The sequence below is a fragment of the Triplophysa dalaica genome, chromosome 9 (assembly GCF_015846415.1).
Source record: "Triplophysa dalaica isolate WHDGS20190420 chromosome 9, ASM1584641v1, whole genome shotgun sequence".
In the NCBI taxonomy this organism is placed as follows: Eukaryota; Metazoa; Chordata; class Actinopteri; order Cypriniformes; family Nemacheilidae; genus Triplophysa; species Triplophysa dalaica.
The window spans coordinates 11,917,822-11,934,043 of NC_079550.1; the positions used below are offsets into that span (position 1 = coordinate 11,917,822).

At 37.4% G+C, this 16,222-nt stretch overlaps 1 protein-coding gene across 2 annotated transcripts; it reads right to left on the reverse strand.

Moving 5' to 3' along the window:
• Positions 1-138: 138 nt before the first annotated feature.
• tbcela (tubulin folding cofactor E-like a) lies at positions 139-9,472 on the reverse strand. Of its 2 annotated transcripts, XM_056757063.1 has the most exons (11): positions 9,298-9,472; positions 8,902-9,005; positions 8,694-8,778; positions 8,521-8,565; positions 6,987-7,185; positions 6,743-6,882; positions 5,840-6,021; positions 3,559-3,815; positions 3,312-3,438; positions 2,680-2,796; positions 139-2,514 (listed from the first exon to the last, which is right to left on the reverse strand). In XM_056757063.1, the coding sequence occupies exons 5-11, from the start codon at positions 7,126-7,128 to the stop codon at positions 2,196-2,198; spliced, it is 1,284 nt and encodes a 427-aa protein (XP_056613041.1). In that variant the 5' UTR covers positions 7,129-7,185; positions 8,521-8,565; positions 8,694-8,778; positions 8,902-9,005; positions 9,298-9,472; the 3' UTR covers positions 139-2,195. The 2 variants fall into 2 exon arrangements, with proteins under 2 accessions (XP_056613041.1, XP_056613040.1); XM_056757062.1 differs by lacking the exon at positions 8,521-8,565.
• Between the last annotated feature and the right edge of the window lie 6,750 nt (positions 9,473-16,222).

The window sequence follows — 16,222 nt, forward strand, 5'->3', positions numbered from 1 at the left end:
TGTATTTTAGGTTGTAATTATACTCACAAACATCAAATGTCAAGTCAAAATATTTAAGAAAGGAACAATGAAAATAGGAATATACCGAAGTGCAGGTGTAAATATGAAAAATCATTAAAAAAGAAAAACACAAAATGATCATGACCATCACTAAAAGTTTATTGTCCTTTTGAGCCACTCTGTTCAACTGATACACATAAGCACACATGTTGGCAAAACAATGGCATAAAACAGTCAAATATGATTTAATCTGCAACACAGATGTGTGCAGCTGTCAAGTATTTCAATGATCATTACAATAACTGGCATAAAGCATCCACTCCATAAATGACTCTCACATTAATCATCCATCTGATGTTTAAAATACTTTTTACACGCCCATCATGAAAGTGTCACCCAAATAAACAGCGGGACAGCAAATGTAGTGAGAATGTAAAACAGAGAGGAAAGATAGTTAGTAATATATTTTTTTAACAATATAATAAATTCTCTCAAACAGAGAAAATATTTGGGAAAGATCAAAACGGGTCAGCTCACAACTTGCATACATTTCAGACGATAAAAAAACAAATTAAATCGCATCAACAACAAAAATGTCAGTGACATCACCTTAAAGCATGAAATAATTATGCAAAAGTGAAATGCTATTATCAGTAGCATGTCCTGTGTGGGCACAGAACATAAAATATTGATAGTCTAAAAGGGAATTCTCAAAGCTTAATACTGCGTTAATGTAGCATGTGAAGGGAAAAGGAATGCATGTTAAAGGCATATCATATACAGTTTATCTGACAATCTTTCTTTTCCTAGTGAAACAATCATTTTAACCTAGTGCAAGTACAAGGTATCTAATTCAGGTAGTGATTGTGTTATAATTTACTTTCCATTTTTGTAGTTATACAAGTTATGCATGTATAAGCCACTGATAAATCTCTGACTATCTACTCATTTCACCATTTGGTTATAAGTCTTGATTAATAAAAAGTGAAAAAGCCAAAATCTGAAAACGACAGCAACATCATTTAGATTTCGTCCAGGCATTTCTTAATGTTAAATATTTTAGCCTTTAGTTTGTTTATGAGCACTTGAAAACATTCACAGTAAAATCTTACTTTACACTACAGTATATATTGGTATTCAGCACATAAAAACTGTTTAATTTACTAACAGTATTTTTTAAATCACAAAATCCTTCTTGTCATAAATCACATTACATGGTTTGAAGAGGCCTTTTTTCAATAATTTTGACTGCAATAAATTTTTGTGTTTTAGCCAGTCCCAGATGCTAAACCTGGTAGATATTGGTGACCCAGGCATAACAAGGAAATGAGAGGGACACAGAAGTAAACCTAATTAAATAATTTGCTGGTCCTTTTAATCAGCTTTTATTCATTTTCATAATACAATTTAATTCAAGTCAAAAAGGGCTTAAATAATAAACATTGTAGCCACAACCCCTGGTTATGCTATACTGGCTGAATTAAGTCATACACCGTAACTGATTTGCTACTGGTTTGTTTCGTCTTATTTTGAACACCACAATAAATAAAAATACTGCACGAATAAATGTTTCTTAAAAAAAAATCGAAAGGAAAAAACGAAGCATGCAACACGGCAATTTTCTTCCGGTCTCAATCAGATTATAAACATAGATCAAATGAACTGGTCTGTGAATGAGATCCTTGCCAAATCTAAACCTAAGTGAAGCGAGCAGTGGCCATAAAATATATAAGGCCTGAGAGACGTATTTAATGGCTGATGCAGCGTATGGCACACATCAGCAGGCAATGGACATATCCATGACTTCTTTTTAAGACAACAGTGCAGTTCAATATTTTCATTCAGTTTGATATTTCAGTCAGTGGATATAATCTATAGGTGATTGTCTTGATCGGAATGCACATTATAGGCTACAAGAGCCCTCTTCTGTGCTTTATTCTCAAAGAAAAAAAAATTCAGCGACGGACGAAAAACTATTATAAAACCGAAATAAAAGTGCACACGAGTCATGGTGTTTCTGGCGACTGTGTAGTGACGTGCAATGAGAAGTGGCGCTTGAATCGTCCTTGACGCCCCCGCAAATCTGATGAGCCAATATTTGTTCCCTGAAAATCAACCGGTGGAGCCCGGACGGCACTAGTTCAAAGAGCATTTGGTTATTTAAATACAGAAATCACAATCTGGGGACACAACAGCTACTTTTTTTTGGCCACCACCAGGATCTCGTCCCCATCTTGAATGCTATAAGAGTGCAAAGCTCGAGCGGTGTATTTTAACTCATCTGGCCCAAAGGCAGAGCACTTGTCGATGTAATAAAGGCGCATGTTGCTTGTGGAGAGCTGCACTACATTCTTTAGCTGTTTCTTCAGCCCTGCCACAGTCTGGTCTAGCCGGATGTTCACCTGCTCCACTTTGTCTTCATAACGCACCTCTACCTTTGCATGGCAACGTGGACGCAGGTCGATCTCAGCCAGAGGAGCAAGTTTCCCGTACTTGGTCACCAAGCAGTGATACCTCCAAAACAACATGTACATTTATGCATTATAAATGCACTAATTTTTCAATCAGTATGTGTATTTACCGAGAAACAAACCTATGGACTTTGCGGTGCTAACATAATGCTCTACCATAGGAGCTACAGGAACAGTTGTGCAAAATGTATTCATATCAAAACCGTACCTGTGGGGCAGCTCTTCCTCTGAATGATCTAAATGATAACGGATAAAGAATCTTTCAGCGTCTTCTCTCTCTCCTTCAGTCACGACACTCCCATTCAGGCAGGTCACTGACGGGAGCCTGCGAAGGGCAAAATGGGATAAGTGATCAGTTTATCAACACTTACTTTACCTACTACATTACTTTAAAGGTCCAGTATGTGACATTTAGTGGCATCTAGTGGTGAGGTTGCGAATTGCATTAACAGCTCACTCCACTCCACCCCTCCCCTTCGAAACACTTTGGTGGCTGACACAGAGGCTAAGATGTCGTCACGTTTTCACTTCGTTGCTGAAGGAGATAATGTATTTATGAAACACACTCCGTAGAGCAGTTTGTCCATTTAGGGCTACTGTAGAAAAAAAATGGCGAATTCCATGCAAGAGGACCCGCGGTGTATGTAGATAGAAATATCTCATTCTTAGGTAATGAAAAACATAATGCTTCATTATGTAAGGTCTTTATACACCTCTGAAGACAGAGTTATGTATATTTTATTGCATTTCTGTCAATAGATCCCTTAAAAAATGACACACTGGACCTCTAAGTTTATGGTGAGCCTGAGGTGAAGGTCTAATGTGATCTCTTGTACTTACTGGGCTAACACTAAACTGCGACGCTCTGCGCATGTGTAGGCCTGCAGCAGAGGAATGCCTTGCAACCTCACCTCTTCCAGTTTGGGCAGACAGTTTAGCTTCTCAATGTCCTCCCACTTATTAAGCCCTGATTCACACAAATGAACCGGAAAACAATTTTGGGGATGGGCATTACTAAAATAGTCTTTAGACAATTATAGAAATGGCAAATATTATAAAATCATCTCAACACAGTACAACCCTATACCGGAGTTATGCAGATTGATGGTTCGTAGGTTAGGAAAGAGCCGGAGAAGGATTTCTCCCGCGTCATCAATGGAGCTTAGCATATTGTTGGCCATGATTAGAGTTTCCAGAGCAGGGAACATGGAGCCCAATTTTCGCACCTCGTTCCACTCCTGCAGGCTGTTGTCTGTGATGTGGAGCAGACGCAGTGTGGAGCAGGGCATGGCGAAAGTTGTCACAGTGGTGTACTCATTAAGGCACAGAAACAATTCCTCTAACCTGAACAAAACAGATTCACATTACTAGAACCTGATGGAGCTCTATGTTTCCGGGATAGGCAGTCTTGCTTTTACTCAAAAGCTCTTTGAAAAAGAAACAGTTTTAGTCTTCAGTTTAGAGTTTATCTTTAAAAATGACCTGGGTTGCATGAAGAAAGAAATGATGCGTTACGATAACTTGCTAAATATTGGAATATAAACTACATTACATATTAATATTCTTAAACTTATAAAACCAACGTACATGTTTTACAGTTTTTCTGGGAAAAGAGAAATCACTACACCAGGAAAGCATGTTTACTTAAATTGATTTTAGTATCAGAGATGGTTCACCTAAAAATAAACCTCTGTCATTATTTGTTCTTTCAAACCTGCATATGACTCTTGCTTCTGTGGAACATAAAAGCAGATATTTGAGAATTGTCTTGATCGTTTTGTCTTCATACAATGGAAGTCAATGGGGACAAATCCACTGTGATGTGCACAGTGTTGTAGTCGAGACCACATAAGGTTGAGTCTAAGAAAAACCTTAATAAACCTTCAAGAATATGTTTAACTGTTTGGTTATATTGTCACCAAGTACATCAACTACAATATATTTTATGCATTTTATACCACAGGCTGTTGAATGCTTCAATCTGATTGGTTGACAAACATTCTATGGGTTAACTTTCAGTAAATGCACACCTATGAAGGTGTTCCAGGTCTGCCGAACACATTACAGATCCATATCACTTGCCAAGTTGAAATAACAGAATGGTTATTGTGTAGCCTACAAGCCATCCCCTCACGCAGCACCGTGCTCTTGATCTGACGCTTATTATGTCAAACTTTACTGTTAATGGAAACCATGCACAGGTTTGTTTCAATAAACAATGCATTTCAAAAAAAGTATTGAAATACTTAAACTGAAATTGAATAAATAAAATAACTAAATAGAAAACAAAATGAATTAATAAACACTGATAGCCTAGTACTGGTTTGTTTCCTCTTCATGCGGCTTATAACTGATGACAAATATATTTTGATAGACCTACTCTTTCAAAAGTTTGCGTGATTTTTTTTACTGCTGTGATACAAACGATACAAGGAATAAATAATATTATTATAAATGGCTTTTCTGTCACATTGCTCCAAACACGCTCTCGCTCTCTCACCCACTCACACACCACGTAGCAGTGGCTTAAGCCTCCGAGTCCTTCCGCTATAACGGATGCTTGAAATGAGATGCCAAAGAAAGTAGTAATAAAATCAGCAGAATTTTAAAGACAATAAAATGACAAACATTGAAATTAAACATTTGAACAATGTCCTATAGTACAGCCTTCACTTTTGTTGTTTTTTGAGGATTTTTTTAGGTTTTGTCTTAGACCCAACCTTATGTGGACTTGGACATACTTGGAGTCGAATGAGCTGGTCTTGACTATAACACAGCAAGCATATACACATTTGTGTTATTTCGATCATTTCCATATATTTTGCAGCCCTAAAAAGAACACAGAAACATACAGAAAACAAAGAAGGCAACAAAAATCTATCAATTTAAAATCATAATTAAATGAGAGAAAAATCACAACAAGATCTAGGTGATCATTCTCTAACATTCATTAGACTGTCTTCAAAACTTTGAGTTATCATATGACAAGTATTTTAAGAAATCTGCTGGATAAACTAAACATGAATTATCCAATCTAAATAATCAAGGATCAGCTTTGAACAGTATAATGATGATAGGGCTTTAATGGACATTAATGATTAATTAACCAATAAGCTGAAGTGTTTTTAAAGATTTACATGTAAGAAACAATTAAAGTATGCTGCATGCTAAAAAAGTATGGTTTAAAAATCCAATAATCTATTAAAAAAAACAAGTAAAAGGAAAGTGGCTTACATGATATCCAGAGCAGTCTAGACATCTCAGAATAGATACAGCAAATCGATACCACACAAGCTGATCGTCGCTCTCTGTATCAGTCCACATTTTTTTCAAAAATATAAAGAGTTTTAATATGAAGCATCACTCACTCAGGCATCTCTCGTGTGAAAGTGTGCACTGTGTCCCAGGACACTTGAGTATTGTTAAGAACTAGACGCCGGATGCTGGAGAAGGCCTTAGCACAGTTTGACTCCAAGACTGCATCACTCAGCTGGTTAGAGGCGAGGTTCAGGAACTCCAGGTTTGGGATGTTAGAAACAATTTTGCTGATCTGAAAAAGGTTCGATAAATTACAAAAAGAAAAATCAGACAATTCAATCTGTATCAACATTATAACTTTTTATTTCTTTTCTTCATTTATAAAGCACATATAAACACAACAGCGGTTGACCACAGTGCTTTAATGGACCACCGAAAATAAGAAGTACATGAATAACATCTAATTATAATAACAATAATAATAAAAAAACATAAGAAATGTAACAGAAAAGCCTGTGAGAGAAAATGTAGTTAAAGTTTAGATTTAAACTCATTTACAGAACACAGGGATAGTAGAGATAATGGGAGGCTATTCTATAGTCTAGGTCCGACGACTCCAAATGCAAGATCATCTCTTGATTTTATTCGTGTTCAAGGCTGCGATTGTTTGTGGATCGTAGGCATCTGTCTGAATTGTTTAGTTTTAAAAGGTCAGATAAATAAGAGGGCAGCCACCCATTTAAAGATTTAAAAACTAAGAGCACATTTTTGAAATCCATTCTATAACGCATCAGCTAGCCATTAAAATGCGTGAGATGTGTTCACATTTGCGGATTCCAGTTACAAATCTAGCCACAGCATTTTGGACCATTTGAAGCCTTGTGAAGGAGGATTGAGGTATTCCAGCATAAAGAGAGTTACAATAGTCAAGGCGCGATAAAACAAATATGTGAAAAAAATAATAATATAAAGGCACATTGATGTCTGTGTTCGCTCATCACGGATGAACTTACCTCATGCCAGTCCTGGAGCTTGTTGTGGGACAAATCAAGTTCTACCACGTGAGCACAGAAGGCAGCGATTTCTCCCTCATGCCCCGCGTGACTGATTCCACAGCCGTTCAAGACCAACACACTGGGAAGGTTCAGACGGTCTAAGGCATAATGACCACACAACCACTGAACCATGAAACACATTAACAGCAGTTACCAAAGCAACCTTTCAGAAATGTGATTAGTCACTGAATGCTTTCCTCACCTTTCATTGGTGATCCTTGTTGCCCTGATGGCACAACCACCACCCCCATGCCTGGACCTCGACGGCACGGGAAGTTCTCTGGGCTGTATTTTTCACTGATCACCTGCATAAAAGTGCGCCCTTCAAACTGAGGGGCTTCCATTGCACTGGCCCACGTCACACACCTTCTGCAGCTTTGGATGGAAAGGTAACAAACAACCTAAAGGAAAAGTTCACCCAAAAATAAAATGTCATCATTTACACACCCTTGTGTCATTCCAAACCTGCACGACTTTCTTTCTTCTGCAGAACACAGAAGAAGATAATTTGAAGAACCTTGGTAACCAAACAACATTGAGCTTCATATTAAAATAAAGCTTGTTACAACATGGACTTCGAGCACTTTTGCCCCATCGCACAAAATCGTTCTCGTTGCTTAATCGTTCCACTCCGTGACGATCTGGGCCAGCCGGCATGCAAATTGTTTGATAACGGAAATCTTTAGAATGTAAACACAAATGCGTCACGCAATTCCTTGGTAACACAAGAGACGGAGCTATAAAGTCTCCACACTCATTATGTTAGCACGATTCAGCACAGGCAAAAAAAATCACAGCCAAGTGTTTAAACCAGTTTGTTATCATGCTGTGCCGAGTAGGGATGCAACGGTTATAGATTTTGTTGGTACGGTTATAGTCTCAGGAACTATAATCACGGTTGCATGATTATTATGCATACATATTTCTACAATTTACTGGCCCTGACATAAATTGTACTTGCCCACCACAAAAACGAATAAATAAATAATGATGTCTAGTTATTAGTTTGTTATTTTACCTATGAAATCTTAATAATAGGCTCATAACACCATAAAACTGGGCAAGTCTAATAACAATTGTCAATCAGTTAGTAATAAAATTAGCACTAATGATCAAATTATGAGCAATAGCACATATAAATGTAATAAAGCAAACATACATATAAAATTAACAGTGCTTTTAGATGTTTCAGGTTGGTCAAACTGTGGTTATCAGGTACAGAAACTGAACAGTCAAATAACACTTTTAAGGCTTCTTCTGAAATATACTGTATATCACACCATACAAGTTATTAGCTTTGATCAGTCTTCGATTTTTGTTGTTTGATGAATATTAAAACAGATATATTTATTATGCTGCTGTGCCTTTAAGAGCTTGCGCGCACGGATCACATGCCCACAGTGTGTGTCGTGGTCTCCGTGTCTCTGTCTCTCTGGTAAGCTCTTAAAGTTGGTGCACCGCTTGTGTAACTTTGTTTACATTTTGTGCAAGTTTCAACGTTTCTGTTCGTGCAACGGAGCCTTTGCGATTAATTACCGTGACGTTTTTCAGCGCGGTTAATAGTGAACCTCGGTAGTCGCTGCATCCCTAGTGTAGAACCAGACTCACGTGGATAACAGATCCAAACGTGGTCCAAACGCTTCGGCGCAATGGTGGAAAATCGTTCTTGGTTACCGAAGTAAAACAATATAAAAGTCAGTATAAAGGTTGACAGTATGAGCTTTAGGCACTCCCACCTGCTGTGCTATTTGTCCTGGCAAGTCCACAGTCACAGCTGTGTACTATCAAATAAAGATTAGATGATTCAACTTTAAGTGTGTGTGTTTAAATAAAGTGTGTTTCACTGCAGTGCGTTTTTTAAACTATCAAGCTTCTTGCATAAAGTATAAAAGCAAGGTGTGTCATTTACCCTCAAGTTGCCGCAAACCAGTAAAAAAATATAGTGACTGGTCCCAGTTCAGTGTCCTCACGTCGCTTTTCTAGAGACACAGCAGCTGCAGAAATGAGACACCAGGTCAAATGACAGCACTGTAAAATCAACTTATATCACACAGTTACCACATTAAAAAACCGTAACCTCTCATTGAGTAAGATAATAAGACGTAATTTTGACTTACTGTATGCATTTTTATGCAACTGCCGCTTAATTTGATAAAAGTTGGTTGCATCGAAAGCCAGCCAGACACCAAACAAGACAGCAAACTATATCGTATTACAGCAACTGCATAAAATACAAGAAAATACAGGTTCAAACACACGCTTTACAAATCATCACATGGCACTAACCAGACAGATGAAGGACGCAGATCGCATTGGATAACGTAAGATGACACTGACAGCACAAAAAGAAGTGTCACCAACAATATATTTTACGAAAAATGAAATAATTTTGTTAGTAAATGTTTATGAATGATCAAAATCTGCTGCACTGACATTAAATTATTTAGGCTAAAATGAACTGTAGCTAGCCTACGACAACATCCGTGCTTCATGATAAAGTAAGGTTATCTTACACTGAATGAGCAGCTCCTCGCTGAGACTGGTGAAAGGAAGCTGTCATTCACAGACAGTCAGTTAACACATTTCGTTTTAGTTTGAATTTCGCACTTTGATCTGTGAGCAGTTCCGCTTCGCTCTTGTTGTTGTTGATAACGCTGTCACGCTCGCTGACCAGATTGTCACGGAAGTGACGTCACTTCGCCTGGATGGTCGTGATTGGCCCGTTCCGTTCAACCAAAACGTCTCTCGGGCGCCCTCGATGGCGGAGTACAGAACAACAGACATTAAAGATTCACCAAAAAATAAAATCCTGCCATCGTTTACTCACCTCCGAGTTGTTTCAAATCTGTATAGCCTCATTTTATTTGTTCTGATGAACACAGAAAACAGATATTTCGAAGAATTCTCATAACCAGAAAGATTTTGCCCCCCATTGACTCCCATAGCAGGATAAATACTTTATGTTTTTTTTTGTTCTGTGAACAAAAACACAAACACATTTTGAAGAATGAAGAACAGCAAACAGTTCTGGGGCACTTATGACTACCGTCGTATTTTTTCCCTACTATGGTAGTCAATGGGGGCAAAATCAGCCTTTTTAGAAGCATTCTTCCAAATAACTGTCTCTGTGTTCATCAGAACAAAGAAATTTATACAGATTTGGAACAACTCGAAAGAGAATAAATTATGACATAATTTTATTTTTTGGGTGAAGCACCTGCGTGAATTACAAGACTCAAATATCACATTTCCAGGTTGTGTTATTGTATTATGTAGGCTATATATACTTGATTAAATAAAAAATGGAAGTACTACTAAGCTAATAGGGTTCAGATGAGACGTAAGATCACTAAAGTTGTGTCTGTGTGCTGAATGCCTCATGAATCAGTTGGTGAGCTGTCTGCTTGACTTTACTGCTGATGACTTTAACCAACCAGGGACCATCATCTTTGGCAACAGACGGTTTTGGACTGGAAGGGATACAGCTGCCTCCACTGGGCATGCGCACTTCATTGCCGCATAATTCATGTCACGCTGAAAACAGTTGATTAATATTTGTATTATTATTGTGAGGTTAGGTTTAAGGTTGAGGTGGGTGAAGGCGTTAGCTAATGTTATTTATTCTAATTTTTTGGCGAAATTGTGCACCACTTCTAAACTGAGCATACATCGGTGATTCAGAGGTCCGTTACATCAGGCGATATTATCTAGTTCAATGCCTCCCTCTTGCGGCTGGATTTATATTTATGTAAAATTACAAAACGTGGTTGTATTGCAATGAAACATCTAAGTAAAGAGATGCTACTTTGACAATGACGATATTGCACATTTAATTTTTACCTTCAAGGATAACGTTGATGTAGATAAGCAGTGGAGAAATTATAGCTTTTATATGCTTTAAAGCTGTAGTCCAACTGGATGCACCTCATTTCTTAAACTGATTAAAAGAAGGTTAAAGCAGGAGGTAGGCTACTGCATGAATAAAAACATGAAATTGTGTAATGAGGATCTGTTGTTTGTTCTTCAGCGCCTTGTGTTCTTCACACAGTGATTGAAGTAATTCCTTTCGGACCCGTCAGCTGAAAACAACATTGATGAGGGAATGTTTATACTTTAGTTTTCTGAAATGTTTATACTCCTGTTGGTCTAATGTAGGCTGAATGATAAATAATCCTCTTACTGGTATGGTAATAATCATAAACTTTTATTACTGCTGGCTTAAGGTTCTCTACTGAAAGTATTTGTTTAGTACGTAGTCTTGAGGTCACAAATGCAATTTGGTAACATTCCTAAGGTGGAACTTCAAGAAGGCTGTTTTTGTGATATTTGAGATGTGATTTTCAAATGACAGGTTGCGGACTATTATAACGTCTAGGTCTTAAACTGTATTTGGTGGAGTAACAGTGCAGCCTTCAATTTGCAGGATATAATCCGAAATATTCTGTTTACGTGTCTTTGGTCCGATAAGAAATATTTTTATTAGTTAGTAAAAGGTTAGTAAAATTAGTTTTATTAGAATGTAAAAGGAAATTACTAGTCATCCAATGTTTTATATCTTCGATGCATTCTTCCAATTTGGATAGCTGGAAGAAATCATCTGGTCTTGATGAGATATACAGTATATAGCCGAATATCATTATTCAACAGTGGAAGCTAATTCCATGTTTTCTAATAATGTTGCCAAGGGGCAGCATGTACAGTATAAGGAGAATAGAAATGGTCCAAAAACTGATCCCTGAGGAAATCCATAATTTGATAATAGATTAATGATGATAATAGACATAATAGATTTGATGATTGTACCATGGTGCTATGTTTTTCTTATTAATGTTTTGTTCTTCATAGGTGCGACAGCTTCTAATGTGTTATAGAAAATAGTGCCCAAGTTGCTGGTCATGTAGTCGAGTGATTTTGTATTTATTGGTATGGTGATTAAAGGAGTCAGATCAGACAAGCTCTTTGTGAAACTATCTTTAGTAGTCGAGGTAATTATTCTACCCTGTCGATAACCAGTTATGCGGCTGATTCTGCAATGCGCAATGTACATGTTATAAGATGGTGATTTGTGATATCGTCTCTTTGAGGTACGATATCAAAATAGTTTAGATCACCTCCGTGGGCTTTAAAGTTAAAGCTGTTGTTGATATTAACAGTGTAATTTTAGATCAAACAAATGAAAACTACAGTTGTTTTCGTCAGTTAATTTTAAATTAACGCATAATATGAACGCTTACAGATAGTAAATACATTTACAGGGATATCTTTCTCCACGCAAAGATTGTTCGCGTTTTGAACCGAAACTAGGCTACTGCTGTACGATGAATGAGATGTAAATCTCAACACTGCGCAAACGTCAATACTTGAAAGTGGCCACTAGGTGGAGCACCTACACCATGATAACTGGAGCGTTGTCAGTGATGGCGGTGTATAGCCATTTATTTGCTCTGCTCTTATGAAAATGTTACAGCGTGGGACGCGAGGGTATCGATCAAGATAGTAGAAATGGGATTAACAAATCCTCGGTGAGTTGTCTTTTAAAAGTCTCTCTCAGGACAGCGCAAAATTACAAGAAGTGATTGTTTGGACTCGGTAGCGGAGGTATGCTGGGCTGTGGCGGAAGAATGTAGTTCCGGAGGGGTTTAAAGACACTCGTTGTTTCTGGTTTATCTTCACACTGGTGCCGTCGAACTGATGCATAAGTGCAATATCGCTCTCGTAGTCGTGTATGTAGTGTATTTATACCACTCCTACTCAAGCGATATTGCATTATTAATCCACACCTTCCAGCCAATCAGAATCGAGTATTCAAGCAGACAGGTAACTTATTAATATTGGATAACATGCATACAGTCACCTTGGATATTTCTAACATTGTTTTCAAACTAATGTATTCACATATTATTATTCTGTGACTATAACTTATTTATATCATAATTTACCACTGAGCTTTCCTGTAGCTCAGTGGTAAGAGCATTGCGTTAACTGTCCCAGGGGATTGCACATACCTATTTAAAAATGTATAGGATAATGAAATGTAAGTCGCTTTGGATAAAAGCGTCTGCCAAATGCATAAATGTAAATATCATGTGATGTTTATTAAGTTACATTTTGTGACGTTTTTAGAAAACAAAAAGGTTGTATCTACAAAGCCTAAGCCTTACCTGATTCTATAGGGGTCTATTTGTGAGTTAATCAGCACATCTATTGCAAACAAGAAGATCAGCTTTCTTTGATCCTTATTTTTAAACTTGTCTTTCTTTCTTTAAATTAAGATCTTAATATGTCTTCAATTTTACAACATTAGGGGCTGTATCCACCGAGGCGCAATTACGCTGCTGAAAACGGCAGGAGCTCTGCTGAAAACGCCTGCTCCAGGCGCAGCGTTCTGCTCAAAGATACATACAAGGTATAGCAACAGCGCTGAGCACTAAAAAAAGTCAACTGATGGCTATTTTTTAAAGCGCGACGTACCTTTGAAAACAATTGAAAAAACATGAGGGCCACAGGTGTAAACGCTTAGGTGGACACAGGGCTTTAGTCAACTATTTAATTGATGGGGTCTTAATTACAACTATCACCATTAGCATGTTATTTCAGCCATACAAAAAATGGCTCCGAATACAGATAGATCCTCAAACTTCCAAGGTGGTGATATATATACATCCATACAGAATTAATCTACACCTTATCAGCATCCAGACGTTTTCCTGGTTTCAGGATGTAAACACTCTGATCTACAGCACTGAGAGCACACAGTGAACCGGGCTGAGCTGACACATGTACAGTGTTTTCTTCACCTGGAACTGCTGAAGCAGGAGAAAACTGCACAGATACCTGTAACCACACAAGAAAAAAATCATATTTTTTCATAAATACACACAACCACACGCACACACACATATCATATTTACATCTACATTCACACTGCATTGCTACAGTTTAGTGTTACATTGTTCACACACCTTGTTCCTGAAGCACTTTTCAGTGTTGAAAGTTTTACTACCAGCGACCACATTGTCACTGGGCAGAAGACAGTAAGCTAGAATCTGCACAGCTGGACTCAGATCTGCTCCAACAGACAGTTTGAATGACACTTAGCCATTCGCTGCTCCATTAGAAGTCTTCACTTTAACCTTCTCATATCCATCATGAACTATCACTCCTCTGGACAAAACCTGACACACACCCACAACATCGGTGTTAACAAACTGACCAGAACACAACCCATCAATACTGTTCAACAAATCACAAAGAAGTATTTATACTCACCATATAGACAATGTCAGTGTTGAAGTCATCAATAATTTCATCAATAAAATAATACTCAATGGTTACTTGAAACTCCGAATTACACTTCAAGAAGTCATTATCCTCTATAGTCAGTTCACTTAATGTGGGTGTATCTGAAGTGGCAGGCTGGAGAATTGAAACCGTTTCTTCAGTTGTAGCAAAGTGAGGCTTTTCAATCTCACTATGAAACGTTGGATTCAAACTTGCCTGGACAATAATGAATGAGACATTACAATCAAGAAAACAGCAAGAACAACACAAATAAATGAAACTTATTAACACAACCTATCATACCATCAGAGTAACATCTGTTTCAGGAAGAGTTGATGTGTTTAGTGAGAAAGCGACCAGTCCATCACTGTCTGTAGTGAGATTGAACAGCAGTTTTGGGGAACAGATTTCACTTACAAAAAGATACACGTTTTAGATAAACTGCCTAAAAACAACTAAAATAAAAAATGGCAGACCTGTTGTTCGAGGGGTACGACATTTTTATCCATGGTAACAACTCTGAAATGTACTGTAAAATCAGAAATGATTAATTAAAAACATGATCTTATGGATTGTTATTCATTTGTAAGCTGTGGTAAAGGTCCAAAGAACAGGTCCTTTTTCATAATCTTCCATGTCTCTAACACCTTGATTGTTTTTCAGGGTTTTGCAAGAGTTGAGCAATATATATACTGTATTAATAACCGAAGCTTAATATTTTGGGTACATGTTGGCAGTGGTGTAAAGAATTTGAGTAAATGTTATTTACGTAAGTATCTTTTTGGCTACTTAGTTGTACTGAGTATTCATAATATTAGCAACTTTGAACTATATGTACTCTTTACTCCACTACATGAGCGATGACTAATTCAATTACACATTACATTTTGCATGGCAGTTTTTTTTTGCTACAGAAGAATTAATATTGCCATTTACAGTGTATTGAAGGTACTATAATCTCGTGGATTTTTCCCTAATTTACTAAAATTTGTCAACATGGCCTCTTTATGTGAATACGAGTGCAGTATCAGGTAGTTGTCAATCGCTGGCGGTTTATATGTGAAATGAGGACATGACTGCAGCTGGCGATAGGGCCTTAACCAGCATGTCAAGTGCAAAAAGGCTTTGACATTGTAATTTGACTTAACATTATTTTATTTATCCGTTATAATGAAGAGACATTTTTGAAGGAGTTTGCTTTTCTTATGAGCACTTGATCTTGAATGAGAGTTGGGTGTTTGTAATAGACATAGGTTATGGTGTCAGTCAAGATTTGTTGCAATTTGGAGGTGTTCAGTCTTATTATGAATTAAGAAAATAAATGCAATTGCTCTCCTAACGAATCAACTGTGTCTTGTTTTTCAGTAAGATGTCTCTTGAGCGTTGAGGACTAGTGCTTCTTTGAGCCTAAATTGAGTATGAGTAAAATACTCAAGTACTGTTTAAATCAGATACTAGACATTTACTGAAGTGGAATTGGTGTTGCAATTGGTGACTTTTAATTTGTGATGGAGTAATTTTTGCTGCGACTTTTACTTAAAGGCGTGGGTGTCCGATTTCCGAATTACGCTTGTTTAGACAAAGTCCGGCCGAATACAAAAACAACCTTCTAGCCAATCATCAGTAATGTGCACAGTGCACAGGACGGACATCAGTCGAGCCAAGCGCTGATGAAAGCAAAAGATGGGGGTAGGGGTGTGTTTGTTTTGGTAATTTGAACATCAACAACGGCTAAGAGAAATCGAACACCCCGCCTTTAAGTATGGTTTTCATGTACTCTTTACACCTCTGCATGTTGTTTAAATTCTGGTTTGTCAAAAATGGTATGTACTGTATTTGATAATGTCGCAATATTGTCTTTCAATGCAAACACTACAACTGCTGTTTGAATATACAATACCAAAATACTTGTTTTAACCTTTGAAACACTCACCTGTTTGTCCTGGGTTATAGATGGGTTTATCAGTCTGAATGAATGTCACATTTCTCTCTTCAAACATTTGGAAAGACTCCCCCTTAATTTCGACCTTTATATACTGTATTGAGTCTATTTCTACCAATGGAGCCTGATGAGAAATACAATTAAGTGCTCAAACACACTATTTACAACAATGAAATAAGATGATAGATAAGCAGATGTATTTTTATCTGTTTTAT